Source organism: Toxorhynchites rutilus, chromosome 3 (genome assembly GCF_029784135.1).
Source record: "Toxorhynchites rutilus septentrionalis strain SRP chromosome 3, ASM2978413v1, whole genome shotgun sequence".
NCBI classification, from domain to species: Eukaryota; Metazoa; Arthropoda; class Insecta; order Diptera; family Culicidae; genus Toxorhynchites; species Toxorhynchites rutilus.
The window spans coordinates 330115357-330133017 of record NC_073746.1 but is presented as its reverse complement, the minus strand read 5'-3'; the positions used below and the strand labels follow the sequence as shown (position 1 = coordinate 330133017).

The following is a 17661-nucleotide window of genomic DNA, read 5'->3' as shown; positions in this document are numbered from 1 at the left end:
CTTACATATCTCTGGAAACTCAGAAAAATTGAGTGGTTCTATAGTTGTGTAACGCTGTGTATGAAAGCCAGTTCAATTTTACCTTAACGTTGAAAGGAAACATTTTTTCATGAAATAAGATATCTGAAAAATAAAAAAAAATCCAAACTGTATATAATCGAGTCCAAAATTATATATAATCGATTCACATATAATCGACTCTGTATATAATCGAGTCCGACCTGTAATATTACATGGATTAAATGGTTCGACACTCCTCCCCCTCTCGAAAGGAGAAGGGGCTGCCATACGAATGAAACCCAAAGTTCTGCATAACTCGAGAACTAATCAAACAAATGGAACCAAATTTGGCATGTGGATGTTCTAGGAGGTATTACATGTTTCTATGATGGTTCGACACCCCTCCCTCCTCTCTAGCTGTCAGACAAATGATCACATCCGAAACGACCCTGAATCCATGAGCTAGATCTCATAATAATTAACGGACAAAAAATTCAATAACAATATGTTCTGCAATTACATCTGCAATTGTTAGTCCATTTGATGTTTGATGTCTATGTAAACAAAAATGGATCGCCAAATGTGTTGGCAAGCGCAAAACTCGAGAAAAGAATCGTCCGATTTGAGCTGTCTTCATTTTATTATATTTTTATATCAAACATGTATTCCATATAATGGAGAAACATGTTACTTGCATGTGATTGAAGAATCTTGAACGTGAAATGTAAATATTATACGACAATATTATAATGACCAGTTTTGGTAGAAGTACTAGGAAATTTATAGTAAAGGGACATTGTAAATGGTCAATTAGAACGTGGAACGTTCGCTCATTGAGAAAACGTGAATGTTTGAAAGTATTCATAGCAAAAAATCCATTCTGGACGGGAGGAAGTTTGCCGGGTCAGCTAGTATTGAAATAAAACAGATTTACTTAAAGAAGATTAACATTTGTATTGAAAAAAAAACAATGAAAAAAGAGTACCCACTTCACAAACCACAGAATTTTTCAAACCGCTGCCTTGCTGATACTGTTCTTCCTACACCCAAAGTTATTTTAACACATGTTCTGGCATCCCGATTTATTACATTAAATGAGCTGAAAGATAACATAAAATGTTCTACTCTCCAATACATGTATATAATTTGTATAATAGATGTGCTAGAGCCAATATGAGGGAGCGAAACAGGAGACACATTTAAATGAAAGCATATGAAAGCTTTTCGTATAATTTGCCAAATACACTGCCCAGACAGAGAAAGATATATTCTCGATCATGTTCTTCTTTATCGTCTTAGAAAACACCTTCCAACTTCATTTTATGATGAGGTGTAATATTATCACGCTCCTTTATAATAGCGCTGGCAGCTATATGGATAGCGTGGTCGTGTAAAGTAACTTTGCATTCCAGCCGGCCTTGGTTCGATCCCCATTGACGTCGTATGGACTTTTTTTTGCACAATCCCAAATGAAAAGAGAAAAGAAAACAGAACGAGATGTCTGCTCGCATACATACAAACCATTTTTAAGCTTTGAAAATAGCTCATTATTTGCGCATTTGAATCTCATGCACAGGAAATGGCATCTTTTCTGCCAAAGTTGACATGTTTTCTGCCAACGCTAGTTTGGGTGTAGTAACAGCTCGGTACGATTCATCGTTATGCACGTCAAGAACCACTAATTTTCGGATACATAAGAAATTGTTTTCGAAATCACTGGGTTTACCATTTTTTCAAACTGGATCAAAGGCGATCACGTGTACAAATGCAGCCGGTCTAGCCGCTTGCTTTAAAACAAGTCGAGATGTTGTCAAAACATAAACAATCCAGGGGTCTTCCGATGGAAACTTATCGAAAAAATGTCGATTTTCGAAGTGGGCACTTTTTTGTCGCTATTTACTTTTCAATACAAATTGATTTGTTGTTTCTTTCCATAAGTGGAACTTTCAAAGAATATAATAAATTTGATATGAACTAATATTACAGTGTGTTTTCTTTAACCCTCTAAAACCCAAATTTTTTATTCGCCTGAAAAAACTATAGTAGATCGCATTTTTGATAAGAAAATCGAAAAACATAACGGCAATCACGGATTTTTTATTCCAACCACAAAACCAGTAATCCGCCTTAAGGCGGGGTTGGGCATCTGGTCGAAAAAAAAATCATTTTTCTTTTGAACTGCTCGTAGTAATTATTTCTTATGGCGGAAAGCATAAAAACTGCAGAAAGTTTGGCTGCAGGTGTAAATTGATGTCGCATTTAAGGAATATGACTTGCGTTTCCGATGAGAATCTCGGGTTCTTGCAAGTCCTCTTTCCTCTTTTTCTATCTGGAACAAGATTCATTCTATTAGCCTGACATCAGAGGGTGGAACATACGCTCGCTTCGAAGTGGATGGTTTCTTTGTGGTGATCATACGTGGGCGACCGGGAGTTTTGCAAAACATCTGGCTTAATATTTGATTTCGTAGCCTCAGTCCGAAAGTCCGGTAAATGAATATTTAAATGAGGATTCCAAAACAATCTGATTTTTTTATGTTTTTAAATTTAGTAGGACCAGTTTTGTCTGCGGAACTAGTGAACTTTCCGGGCCCTACAAGTAGGCCTGACACATTTGACTGCTTTTTATCTATTGGTTTTTGTTTGTTCTTCAATTTCCGAGTCATTGTAGTATTCACCATCGCTCCCGAAGTCGTCTTCAGGATCTACTTCGTCATGTCTCCATACCGTGCTGGAAATCAAACCTATAAAAAACACAAAAAACGACTCGATTTCTGCAAAACAGATGCATCCGATGTTAATTTTCAGTGGAGTACACTTCAGCAGGAGTCTGATTTTTTTTTCGCTCAACTGTCCAACACCGCCTCGAGGCGGGTTATGGTTTTTACCGAAAAACTGTATTTTTTGTTACCATAATAACCAAACGAAAAACAAACACGCTTTTTGAACATTCCACTGGTGGAAAAAAAATTGGTCGGTAAGTTCATTTTCATTTGTATTTTACGTTCGACAGTAAAATACTATTGAAAATGAACTTACCGACCAATTTTTTTTCCACCAGTGAAATGTTCAAAAAGCGTGTTTGTTTTTCGTTTGGAGTGCGCGACCGAAATCGAAATATATATTTTTTTTCCTCTTTTATCTCGAATTTACGACTTTTGACATAAAATACTCCTAGCAGAAACCAGCCAACATGAAACCAATGTGTTTGTATGGTAGATTAAAGAATTTTGAAGACGTGCTAGTGTGGGTGAACATCGAAAATAATGTCTGAATAATTAAAAAAAAATCCGTGAAACCCGTCTAAAGGCGGGGTTAGGCTGCAGAGGGTTAATTTAAACGAAATAAATGAAAGAAGTACAAAAAAATTAAGAAATGGGCATTTTATTTTACCTATCAGTGTTCTTTTATTAGAAAATCATGTAATTTTGGGAATAGATATTTTTCTAATAAATTTATATTTTATTCGTAAAACCACTAACAACAGAGAAGAGGAGCTTGTTGCTAACTGAAGCTGTTAGTTGAAGATTGTCGGCAGTCACTGAATCGAGGTAATCATGACTGAGATTTAATTTCAAACAGGCACCCATATTTCTAGATTCTTGAGATTTCAATAGTTTCGCAAGTTTTGGGTTATTGAAACAAGTTTTTTTTTCAAAATATATATTTTTATCAAGGTTCATATGGCGTTAGCCTGACGGGGCCGGAAGTTCAATATTTTGACAATTTTTCTTATTATCTATGTTAGTAATATGTAACCGATTACTCGCGGTTAGCTCGAGGTTAGTATTACAAGTGTTTTAGTAATTGTGATGTTGCTGTCTCCAATGCTCTGTACATGTGCCCGACACGGGATACTTCCTAATGGGATGCAGCTGACCATTAATCAGCAACGCCCCCTAGTCTGTACCCCATATATAGCGTGGTGTGTCTTCTCGACTCAAGAAATCCAGGATAGAATGGTCACTAGCCGGCACAATCATCTGCTCGTGTAGAGTTGTCATGAGTGGTACAACCTTTGGCTCTCGTTGAATGATCAGTGGACTGCACAACCTTCGGCCCGTGTATCTGTAAAGAATGTGAAACAAGTTCTTGGGTCAATATCAATGATACATATAGTAGTTTTTTCCTGTGACGCTTATTGTTGCAGCAATGAAGAACTTGAGATTTTTCAGCTGAGATCCTAAATCCCACGGAATTCGCCCAGTTATTAACAGACGAGATTCCTTCCTGAAGTCTTCTTCTTGCTAGTTCTGGGAATGAGTTTTTGGAAATTAGCAGAATATCATCTGCGTATAGCAAAGCGTCAATATTTTGGGGTATGGCATCAAATAATGATTGCATCGCTATCAGGAAAAGAGCAACCGATAGCACAGAACCCTGTGGCACTCCATTTTCTTGCAGTTTACTGGTGGAGGTGACTCCTCCGAGAAGAACTTTGAAGCTACGATTTTGTAGAAAACTGCGAATTATCTCGAACAAATTACCTTCGATACCCCATTGATGGAGTTGGTCCAAGATATTATATCTCCAGGTTGTATCGTAGGCTTTGGATTTGTCCAACAGAGCGAGTTCCCCGTGGGGGTGGTCTCGCGTGATCACGTGAAGGTGTTGATCAAGTTGGCTGAAGTACGTATTGGTACCATTGCCTTGACGAAAAGCATGTTGTCGAGGATCTAGGAGATGACGTTCTTCAAGGTTCGTCATCAATCTCCGTTTGATCATTCTCTCGAAGACCTTACCTAGGCAATTGAGAAGGGTGATGGGGCGAAAACTAGTTGCTAGTGGTTTTTTCTCCATCGGTTTAGGGATGGGAATGACTAGGCCTTCCTTCCATGAGTCGGGGAAACATTTGCTAGCCCAAAGGTTATTATAAATTTGGAGCAGCGACGTTTTGACGTGGAAAGGTAAATGTTTTAACATGCTATATTCTATTTCGTCTGGTCCGGCTGATTTGGATTTACTAATGGACCACAACATTTCTTTCATAGAGAACCTGATATTGTAAATATGAGATTCCCCTGAGTCCGAGGGAAACTCTGTAGTCTCCGCGGCAGTTTTACGAGCTTTGAAGTCGCTTTTGTAGTTGGAGGTGGCAGAAGTACTAGCAAAATGGTCAGCTAAATGTTCAGCAATGGTTCCGGGATCATCGGTAGTGGTACCATTGATCGTAATGGAATAGCCTCGCGATCTTCTTTTGCCACTTGCATTAACCTTGCTCCACAGTTCACTAGAAGTTGTCTGAGGGCAAAAGCTATCAAGAAATTGAAGCCAGCTATTTTGTTTAGCTTCCGCTATAATTTTCCTTGCTCTAGCTCTAGCAGATTGAAAATCAGCTAGGGCAAGTACTTTTGTCTCACTACCGTCCAGTTGTCTTCTAAGCTTCCTTAGCGCTTTTCTTCTGGATTTAATGGCCTGTTTGACATCATTATTCCACCATGGGACTGCCTTCCGGCCGGAGATACCACTAGTGCGGGGTATATTAGCTTTCGCAGCTGCGAAAACGGCTTGGGAAAACTCCTCTACTGAATAGTTACCCTGTGCAGGTAACAGATGCGAAATGGTTGATTCGAAACCATCCCAGTCGGCAAATTGGTACAACCATCTCCTTCGCAGGAGGATTTTTGGATTACTGGTCAGTGTTCGGATGTGAATGGGAAAATGATCACTTCCTCTTAGATCATCATCGACACACCATCTGACTCTGGGCGCAAGGTCCCATGAGGTAATCGTTAAATCAATTGAAGAAGTAGAGCCAGAGTGTTCATCCATACGAGTATGTTGGAAGTCGTTCAGGATGATGAGGTTAAGTTGTTCAACGATTTTTAAAATAATTTTACCTCTTAAATTGCATCTTTGGCTACCCCATACAGTATGGTAGGCGTTAAAATCACCCATGATTATGAAAGGGTGTGGTAATTGTTGAATGGCATTGTTCATTTCTGCTTCCAAATTACTGTTACTATGCGTTGGGGAAATGTATATAGAAGCAAGGGTTAACCGTAACGGTCCCGAGAGTTGGATTGCGCATATCTGTAACTGTGATGAAATTTGGATGAGGGTATGTGGGAGATGGCTCAAAACAGCGAGGCATACTCCACCCTGGCGTGAGGAAAGTCCCTCACGGAAGTACCACTTGTATTTACCTTGTAGTGAAAGGTTAAAATCGGGTGTAATCTTAGTCACTCTGGCTTCTTGGAATGCAAGTGTTAGTGGGAGATGTTTCTCCTCAGCTAACATTAATTTAATTTCATCCATTGACCTACTAAGCCCACGCAAATTCCATTGAATGGCAAGTTTTCGGTTGGATGTTGAATCTTGGACAACAGGTGTACTGTTTTTGTGTGGAGTGTTGAATTTTAAGAAATGTTATGGAGGCTCTTGAAGGGTTTAATTAATTTGGAAGGAGGTATATCAGAAATTATTTTGACTGTTTGTTACCTTTGGAAGTCTTGGTCTTCAGTCTAGGGTCAAATATTAAATAATTTGGTATTGTTCGATTCGTATTGGGTACTGTTTTGTATGAAGTGGATGGTTGAGGGTCGGCCTGTTGTGGGGCGGCCGGTTGAGAGATTTCTGGTTGTTGGTTTTTATATCTTTTCCTTGTTTTATCATTAACGCGGAAATTTTCATCTTCAGATGATTTCAAATCATCTGAAATTGAAGTTTTTGAATTTTTGATCTTACGTTTATTTAATTTTGCTGATTCAGTTTCCATGGGAATTTCTGAATCAGTTTCGGAATCGGAAGTGGAGATGGTATATTCAATGTCTGGCTGGTTAACTATCAGTGTGGAAACCGTTTGGATGATTGGGGTAGGGTTGGGGTGCGTGCAGTTGCACTTACAGCGATTGCATCCCGTGCTTTGGACTAAGTTAAGTCTCTCTTGGACTTTGCTTGCGAACGAGGATCCATTTACTTTGGCCTGGTAGCTTTGTTTGGTTTCCTTGTAAGATATTCCTTGGTCTACCCTCACTTTAGTAATATTGTTCTCTGCAACCCATGCGGGGCATTTTCTATTCGTGGTTGCCACTGCAATTTACACAGAAGGCAGGAGCGTTGCAAATGAAGTTCTTGGCTGTTTCTTCATTGCCTAGTTCTGGGTGTGCTTGTCCACAGTTTCGGCATAATTGGATCTTGGTCCTACATTTTTTTGAAGTATGTCCGAATTTGTAGCAGCCGAAGCACTGCATCGGATTCGGATAAAAATTGCGCGAGGGGGCGCGGATTAAGCCAAAGTTAATATATTCCGGAATTACAGTACCTCTGATGGTCAAAATCAGGGTTGGAGTTGGAATTAATTCCTTCTTGGTTGGGTCCATACGGGAAATTCGTTTGATCGCAATAACTCTTTGGTCAGCAAGCTCTTTTAAAAGTACAGCTTCTGCCATATCAATCACATCCCTACAGGTTACCACGCATTTGCGCTGGTTCAAGGTAGGGTGATAAGTTATCTCCACAGGGGTCTTGTCAATTACTGACTTAATACCCAGGAGCGCATCTACATATTCCTTGTTACGAATATGGATCACGTATTGCAATTTATTGTTTTCATCACGCTGTGGTCTCGCATCCTTGAAATCGCGATCCGTAACAGCTTGGATGGTTTTTGATACTACAAACGGGTTTGATGGTAGGGTTTTATCATTTGATGCTTTGAGGAGTACAATTTGAACCTCCCCGCATAGGGGGTCAGCCCAGAGAGGAGAGGTGCGTGTGGTGGGCACGCCATTATAATGATTTGTTGACTTACCGGCACTGCTGGAAGCCATGGTAAAGGCTGGCTATACCCGGGAGGTACAGCCAGGAAGGTTGATGTAGAGATACACACTAAATATGGCACTAATGCAGAATAAAAAAAGAAAAGGCTCAACAGTTTCGGAGCTTGTTTCAAAAAAGTTTTTGAATTTCACTAGAAACACTACTTTTAATACAAAGAAACACTACTATAATGTCTGTGAGGTTTAAAGAAAAACTGTTATAAATATCACTAACACTATGTACTGCTGCTGGGGGGGTGCGCCCTCGCACCGGAGAATCGGTAGTGTGGGTATACCACCAATCTGCAATCCAGGATCAAACACCAGCTGAAAATAAAAACCACCACCAGAGATAAGTAACCAGTAATAATAATGTGGGGTATATATAAGTGAGCTGCAAAAAGCGCGCCAAAAACAGGGACCGACGCTAGGGGCAGTGAAAACTGCCGGTATCGAAAGCCACCAACCGTCTAGGCTATTCGGTGGCCTCCTTCTTGTCCTCGTCTTGTACACCTGCAAGAAAGCTTTATTTAGGACTGGTTAGAGCCTCAAGGAATTTCCTTTAGCATAGAACCAGCTGTGTGAGGAGAAAACTTCTATTTTTCGCTACTCTTTTCAAAGGGGCGCTAAAAACATGACCGTCTCGGTTGAATGTCAGAAGCACCGTGTATTTGCAATGTCGAGGGAAACACATTTCAGTCGGACCAAAAATGCCCCCGACTTACATGTATTTGGAATGCCAATTTCCCCCACGCTTCTTGGATTTAAAGTCTGTGTTAGGGAAACACATTTCAGTCGGAACAAAAATACCCCCGACTTTCATGTATTTGCAATGCTGATTTACCCAAGGCTGCTTGGATTTGATGGCTGTGTTAGGGGAATCGTAGATCGGGCCAATCAAAATGATGCAGTTATGCCGTTAAGATAACGCTTAACATTTTACAGTTATTCAATTGTTTATCTAATGAAAAATAACATTTTATTAATTGCGATAGAAGCGTAGAAATATTCCCAATCAATTGATGCAAACATCTTTCCGATCCAGTCAGAAATGTTCGAGTTATAAGCATACGGAATCTTTCATTTTTTCCTGCATGTTCTGTGTTTAGGTTTTCATTTTACCCCCCATATACTCCGGTTAGACGTAGTCCCACGTCAAAAAAAAAATGCTCCCGGATACGCTCGATACCGATCTCCATTTCAAATAACGTTTTTATCCTCCACTTCCACTTGCAGCTATGACGATCTATTCCTTTTCACTTACGGTGTTCGTACGTGACGTCCACTCAATTCCAGGACAAACAACGTTTTTATTTTCCTATATTCCCCTTGACTCTGGCGATTTCCCACGGGAATGTAATAATATCGCAGATGCCAACAGCGTTCGGTGCAGATAATGGGCAGGAAAAAGCGTCTGTCGCCATTATGATAACGGCATAGTAATCTCTAATAATGTCCGAAGCACTGCACATAATCTTGGAATAACCGCTATTTGATCATATATATTTTTTTATATATCAAGCACGGGATATCACATATCAGTAATCGAAAGTCTGGGAAAATTAACGTATCCAGTGTCGGAGCGATTATAAGGAACAAATTTATGTCATTTGTTTTCATGTTATATCGCGTGGGTGGCTTTGGCGCACAATGAATAATTTCAACAATAGAAAATGCGCACACCACTCCGATATACCCGACAACTAAACATCACCAATTGAACTGAATTCAGGGTCTGCCCAATTCGGATTTCTAGCTAGGCCACTCATCCGAATGGAAGCTAAGCCGTGTTCCCTCGAAAATGGATGGCTCTGATCCGGGTGAAGTCGCATTCCCTGGTATCGCTGATTGGCACTCGTGCGGCAAAATAGACCGTTGGAAAATGGGCAAAAAAACGCACCGGAAGAGGATTATAAAATTCTTGTATAATTCAACACATAGAATGTTTCTACCAGCTCCATCACGATCCGCGCCGCGTTCGCCAGATTCGCCCTAACGACGCAGATTTGATAGCATTTCAATAAATAAATAATTCCCTCCCGGGCTCATATTTGTATAATTGCATTATCCTTTCAGCGTAAAAACAGATCTGCTAACAGGTGGCGCCATGAGTCGCTTATACATAGCGAATGCCAATCGGTACGATTCCGGAAACTACACCTGTGCTCTGGCAGACATCGCCCAAGCGACCGTTGCTGTTCATGTGCTCAATGGTAACTAGGCTCATAAATTTGTCACATTTTTCGTTCTGTTTGTTTGCCGTTGGTTTTGTCCAATTATTACTACTGACTTTCCATTTGCGACTGAATTTCCATTTGCAGGTGAAAATCCAGCAGCAATGCAGCATGGTGGATGCGGTAAGTGGCGTCCATTAACCAGCCCAATGCTGCTGCTTCTGACGATGATGCTTGCGTGTATAACTCGGTGACTGTGAATATCCTCACACTTCCGCTTAACATTTGACAACGGCCATTTGTTTGATCGCTTCTCGCTGCGTGACGTAGCGTTTGTTCAACTACCAAAGACTATTGTGCAACAACATATAAAATTCAACAACAACATTTACGAACATTTATCTATCTGGATAATGAGTATTTTAATAACAACAGCCGACATCACGCGATGCGCGAAACGTGATGCAAATTGGGCAAATGTCATGTAGCAATGTTAGATTCATTTGGTGTATTTTTCCTACCAGCGTATCATATCCACAGTTTACTAATACTAATCTTTTATCGATGTATCTATTCGTACAAAATGTGGAACTTTATTTAACACTTCCCTTCCCCCTCAACGCAAGCAATATTCCACACAGTTCTTTTCCACCACACCAATCACTATACACTTCACACAAGATCCGCCAAAAAGATGCTAGGTACTTACTCAAAGTGTTGTAAAACAAACTTCTCTTGGGAAAAAAACGTCCGCTCATTCGATGGAGAGTCATTTGACCATCCAACAACTAACAAAATACTTTCAATATGACATAGGAACAAAAATTCGTCTAATGTGGATCCAATCTAGATAGTGTCTATATTATACGGAGAATTATAGCAAAAGAATCCTTGTAAGTTGTTCGTTAAGTGAACAATAGCTCCAATGATACTTCGCTGGACAACTCATTGAAGTATTCAATTTCTGTCAAAGTATATCGTATAAACTCAAAAAAAAAATGAACAAACAAATGTCCCATATCAAACTTTTCCGACCTTCTCGATCCTAAGCAAAAACGGACTGTCCACGAATTAGGATGGAATTTATTTACCGGTGTTTCTCGGAGAAGGTAGACGAACAAAAAAAACGAAAGACAGTTTGTAGTTTCCATAAAAGGTAGAATCAAATTCTACAGTGATTCTTTAGTAACAATTTGGAGGAAACCTTTATATACCAAACTGAACGAAGTATTGATGAAACAAACCAAAACAAGAAAAAACCATACGAAGGCGCTTAATGAAATGTAAACATTGAGTGAAATTATTAGTGATTAAAAACCATAAACATAGTTAATACGTTGATTCTGAACCAGCATATATATATATATGAATATATGAATATAATTCTATAATACGTGTACTGCGCATCAAATTCAAATATATTGGGATGACCGTTCGATGATGACCTGAACAGTCAATAAAGTTGTGCCCAGGAAATGACGAGTGAGTAAGCTTTTATATCAACGATTCGTTATTAGTGGAAAAAAAAGAAAAATATATAGAACAAAAATACACATCCGTGGTTAATTTAATGATTAGCAATATAAAGAACCAAAAACAGTTGTTGAGATATGTAGTGAATATTTCCCAATATGTTGTGAACATAAACCGAGAATTTCATGCGCATGCAGATGGTGTTGTGAGCATTATTTCTGAATATTTATTTTACGATCTCTGATAGATAAAGAAATATGCATTTTTATAACCACGTATATAAATATACAGTTCAAAAAATAAATACAACAGAAAAGAAAGAAACCCGTACTTAGGAAAAAGATAGGTGAATTTTATATTCATTTTATATAATTGAATAATAACAAACAAACTTATCAAACTGATATGTAAAATGATGGTTGTGGTCAAAGCTATATGATTAACATAAATAATTCACATGATACTAGATATATCTAAGGAAATGTAATAAACTATATTAATAAATAGTCGATAATAATTATCTGTGATTCCTTTTCTTCGCCGAAATGTGACCCTGTATAACGACAGTATCGAACAAAGACCCCAACCTGGAGTGATAAAAAAATGGATGGGTTATATCTATGATATAACCGCAAGGTTGACGTGGGACTACATTAGCTTATCAATCATTTGTTTGTATTGGTTAAATTTTTGATGCATTGAAACAATTCCCGAATGCACTCAGGCACTCTGTTCCGATTTTGACATGTATATCGAACGCATATTGTTTAATCAATAGGCGTTATTGCAGCAAATGGTTAACAACATTTTGCCTAATCATCAAATGGAATGCGTAGAAATTCAGTGAGCGGAAGATATGAAGGTATATCGTTCAATACAATAATGAATAATCGAGCCAAAGCGTTGTGCTTGTACCCGCTTTTGTAATCCGTGCTAGGAAAACACTTTTCGGAGTGCAAAAAAAAATGCGGGTGCAAGGGATACCCCCAACTTGCATGAATCAAAAACTTCAACTTTTACTTTTTATACTATAAAGGATTTAAACTTGAAAGTTCATTCGTCTCTAGTGTCTGCACGATTTTCCCAGGTTCCCAAGTTTAGGAGACCGTGTTAAGAAAACATATTCTAGTAGAAGTTCTAGTACAAAACTACTCGAAGCTTGCATTCATTTGCAGAGTCGATTTTCCCCAGACATTTTGGTTTTGAAGTCTGAGTTAAGCAAAAACATTTCAGTCGGAACATAAATGCCACTGGCTTGCATGAATTTACAATGCCAATTTCCTCAGACACCTTGGTTCTGAAGTCTGTGTTGGGGAAACACATTTCAGTCGGAACAAAAATTCCCCCTACTTTCATGTATTTGCAATGTCGATTTCCCAACGCTACATGGATTTGAACTCTGTGTTAGGGAAACACATTTCAGTCGGACCAAAAATGCCCCCGACTTACATGTATTTGGAATGCCAATTTCCCCCACGCTTCTTGGATTTAAAGTCTGTGTTAGGGAAACACATTTCAGTCGGAACAAAAATACCCCCGACTTTCATGTATTTGCAATGCTGATTTACCCAAGGCTGCTTGGATTTGATGGCTGTGTTAGGGGAATCGTAGATCGGGCCAATCAAAATGATGCAGTTATGCCGTTAAGATAACGCTTAACATTTTACAGTTATTCAATTGTTTATCTAATGAAAAATAACATTTTATTAATTGCGATAGAAGCGTAGAAATATTCCCAATCAATTGATGCAAACATCTTTCCGATCCAGTCAGAAATGTTCGAGTTATAAGCATACGGAATCTTTCATTTTTTCCTGCATGTTCTGTGTTTAGGTTTTCATTTTACCCCTCATATACTCCGGTTAGACGTAGTCCCACGTCAAAACATCAAATTGCATCACGGAAAAAACGCTGTAGAAATTCGCCCAGTAGACCGATCCTTTTGAAAATTTTAGACAGTAAAATAAAAACTATTAAAAAACTTTTGGCATTTTCTTTTTATTCATACTTCGAGCCCAAGCCCGTATGCTCGCACCTTCCTCTTTACCCCGTCCATAAGATTCTGTACAACGTCAGGTTGTAGTTTTTTTCTTGAACAGAAATCCATTTTCTCTTGAAGTCCGCCTCCGATTTGACAACTTTTGGGTTCTTCCGGAGGGCCTGCTTCATAATCGCCCAATATTTCTCTATTGTCGAAGCTCCGGCGCGTTGGGCGGATTCATTTCCTTTGGCACGAAGGTGACCCTGTGGCTTCGTACCACTCCAACACGTCCTTTGAATAGTGGCACGAAGCGAGATCCGGCCAGAAGATGGTCGGGCCCTCGTGCTGCTTCAATAGTGGTAGTAAGCGCTTCTGTAGGCACTCCTTAAGGTAAACCTGCCCGTTTACCGTGCCGGTCATCACGAAGGGGGCGCTCCGCTTTCCGCAAGAGCAGATCGCTTGCCACACCATGTACTTTTTTACAAACTTGGATAGTTTCTGCTTGCGAATCTCCTCCGGAACGCTGAATTTGTCCTCTGCGGAGAAGAACAACAGGCCCGGCAGCTGACGAAAGTCCGCTTTGACGTAGGTTTCGTCGTCCATTACCAGGCAATGCGGCTTCGTCAGCATTTCGGTGTACAGCTTCCGGGCTCGCGTCTTCCCCACCATGTTTTGCCTTTCGTCGCGGTTAGGAGCCTTCTGAACCTTGTATGTACGCAGGCCCTCCCGCTGCTTGGTCCGCTGGACGAATGAACTTGACAAATTCAGCTTATTGGCGACAACCCGGACCGAACTTCTCGGATCACGTCTAAACTGCTTAACTACGCGCTTGTGATCTTTTTCACTGACGGAGCATCCATTTTTGCCATTCTTCACCTTCCGGTCGATGGTTAGGTTCTCAAAGTATCGTTTTAGTACTCTGCTGACCGTGGATTGGACGATTCCCAGCATCTTACCGATGTCCCGATGTGACAACTCCGAATTCTCGAAATGAGTGCATAGGATTAATTCACGACGCTCTTTTTCGTTCGACGACATTTTTCCAAATTTACGTAAAATTGACAGTGAAGCATGGCCAACGTGATCTATACACTCTTATCTGATTATAAGCGAAAGCTGAAGATATAATTCCTAAAAATTAAATTTCTACAGCGTTTTTTCCGTGATGCAATTTGATGTGACACACCCTTTATTATGTCCCTCGAGGTTGAGTCAAGTATTCGAAGCTCTCGCGGCGTGTTTAGAGAATGTTTGAAGATGTATATTGTCAATTAAGGGTAGTTGTGCGCATATGTGTCCTCTAAAAGTCGGTAGCTCGCTGACGGAACATTTATCTTGGGTACCATACGGGCGGTTCAGCTGAAATTTTGATAGAATCTGTAAAAATGTATTCTCCAACGCGTAGTATAGCGGATTTTCAAATTCAATAAAAGTTCAAAATGGCAACTATATAATTTTTTTTTACAATTTATGCAGCAAAAATCGTCACTTAGAATGCTCATATCAAACTTGAAAACAAAATATTGAAAAGGGCTACACGACGCGAAGGAAAAATTCATGCTAAAATCAATTTTCAGTCAAATTGGTCGTATAGCTCCTGAAATAAATATTCCGGCAGATTAAAAACTTTCGCTACACTGCGATAAGTGATATCAACACGCGTTTCTCTTGAAACCTTGTGTTTGTGCGCTGTAATGAATTGATCAAATTATTTGCAATTAAGTTACTTTATTGGGGGTCGTTAACATTTTATAATAGTATCAAGCTGCCCGAACATGTGAAAATAAAAAAAAATCTATTATTTTGAATTACTGTGCAACGTAAGAACTCCACAACATTTACTGAGGCGCAACGCGAGACGGGACAAAGCTAATATTGTTCTTACTTTAATCGATTTCGGGCGCAAAGTTGCCCTTCAACGAGACAATGTCCAACCGATTACATTTAATCTTCGTACCTGTTGCGTAGTCGTCCGAAGACTGAAGAAAAAGTTACTGAATTCTCAGCTCCATCAAGTTGTACAGACACGATGTGATGGGTGGATCATCTTTATTCATCAGCGGCTTCTGGGAGTTGGTGATAAACGTTGATTCCCATGCCACTATTTGTGAAGGCTTTCGGATGTACTTTATCAACTTTACTTTCGTCCAATCGATTTTGTGGTCAAGACTTGTTTGTGCCGCTAGTGCTGATTCTTATGATTTGCTGTTTTCTACTGCTGTTCTGCCCATCAGAAGGAACCTTGTTGAAAAATTTCTCTCTACTGAAAAAGTAAATTTATACCTACCACGGCGGAGTCAACGGGGGACCCTTTTTGATTTTTTTTCAAAATTGCTATACAAGTAACATTATCTCATCGTCATTTGTCTTTACCACTTTTCCTAAAAAATCATCAGTGTATTCTTCAATATTTACTGCTTATCAGATTGTGCGAAATAATATATTTTGAGCTTAACATAGTAATATTTCAAAGAAGGGTCATTTGACTCTCTTTTTTTTTTTTTTTTTTTTGCGCTGAGTGGGTCAAGCAAAACATTGAACATATACAACTAAGTTGCAATGTATATACAGAAAATACACCAACACACTCACAATTATTAGCAATTCTCCAAATTCAACACTTTTTTCAACGCCCCTGGATGTGGCTTTTTTCGGACCTATGAAGAGGAATTGAAGGCAAATTCTTCGCACGTATAAGGAGAAAAACGATACCTTAGTGACAACTATGCAGAAACCACATTCTCCAGGATGTTTGCTGAAGCCGTTAATGGAAAGCCATAACGACAATAAAAAAAACAACTTGATATCGGTGTTCAAGAAATGGGGCATTTATCAGATTACTGTGAAGCCGCTACTGAAGAGCATCTCACATGTTCCAAGTTCACCAGAAAAAAAAATAAGGACAGTTTTGAGGAATTCCTATATTAACGAATTTCATGCCAACTGGTCTTGGGAGTTCGCAGCACAATTTCAGATAGTAGTGAAACGATGTGGGTGTGAAGACATGGATCATTTAAGCAACTTTGCATACTTGAAATATTCGAAATATAATTAGACTTTTTTTTGGAAAAAGCCAATTTTTTGACGTGGGACTACGTCTAACCGGAATATATGGAGGGTAAAATGAAAACCTAAACACAGAACATGCAGGAAAAAAAGAAAGATTTCGAATGCTTATAGCTCGAACATTTCGTACTGGATAGGAGAGATGTTTGCATCACTTGATAGGGAATATTTCTACGCATCTATCGCAAAACTAACAAAATGTTGTTTTTCATTAGATAAACAATTGAATAGCTGTAAAATATTAGGCGTTATCTAAACGCCCTAACTGCATCGTTTTGATTGGCCCGATTTACGGTTTCCCTAACACAGCCATCAAAACCAAGCAGCCTTGGGGAAATCGGCATTGCAAATACATGAAAGTAGGGGGACTTTTGTTCTCATCGAAAAATGTTCCCTGACACAGACTTTAAAACCAAGCAGCGAAATCGGCATTGCAAACACACGAAAGATATGTTTAAACCCTCTTAAAGCCAAAAAGAAGAAGAAGAAGAACACACGAAAGAGCCTAGAGGCGAGTGAACTGAAAAGTTTAAACCCTCTTAAAGCCAAAAAGAAGAAAAAGAACACACGAAAGTAGGGGGAGCTTTTGTTCCCACCGAAATGTGTTCCCTAATAGAGATTTCTAAACCAAGGTGCCTGGAGAAATCGGTATTTCAAATTCATGCAAGTCAGGGGTATTTTTGTTCCGACTGGAATGTGTTTCCCTAACACAGACTTCAAATCCATGAAGCGTGGGGAAATCGGCATTGCGAATTCATACAAATCGGGGGTATTTTTTGTTCCGATTGAAATGTGTTTCCCTAACACAGACTTCAAAACCGAGGTTTCTGGGGAAATCGGCTCTGCAAATAAATGCAAACTGCGAGTACTTTTGTCCTCGCTTGCCTTTGTCCAGAGTGGAATATGTCTTGCCTAACATGATCTTCTACCATGATTCCTGGAACCTGGGAAAATCGTGCAGCCACTAGAAGCGAATGAACTTCCCAGTTTCAAGCAAATTCGAGATTCGAGTATGTACACTTTTGGGATGTAAACTTCAGAGGGAAATGTAAAATAAAATAATCGTTTGATAATTTTTTTTTGTCTTTATTGGAAGGATTTTCAGCCTTAGGCTGGTTCATCAAACGTTTGATAATTCTTCCGTACATATATTTTGTTCTAGTCATCATACCAAACGTAAAAGGTCCGTCATTAAATTTACTTGTAAC

At 39.3% G+C, this 17661-nt stretch overlaps 1 protein-coding gene across 2 annotated transcripts in view; it reads left to right on the top strand.

Annotated features, from left to right (window-relative positions):
• Positions 1 to 11891, top strand: part of LOC129776197 (peroxidasin) — an 89473-nt gene extending 77582 nt beyond the window's left edge. For both annotated transcript variants that reach the window (XM_055781697.1, XM_055781696.1), the window contains exons 6-7: positions 9836 to 9972; positions 10081 to 11891. In XM_055781697.1, the coding sequence (XP_055637672.1) occupies positions 9836 to 9972; positions 10081 to 10187 (244 nt within the window). In that variant the 3' untranslated portion in view covers positions 10188 to 11891. The remainder of the gene's footprint in view (positions 1 to 9835; positions 9973 to 10080) is intronic.
• Positions 11892 to 17661: the final 5770 nt, after the last annotated feature.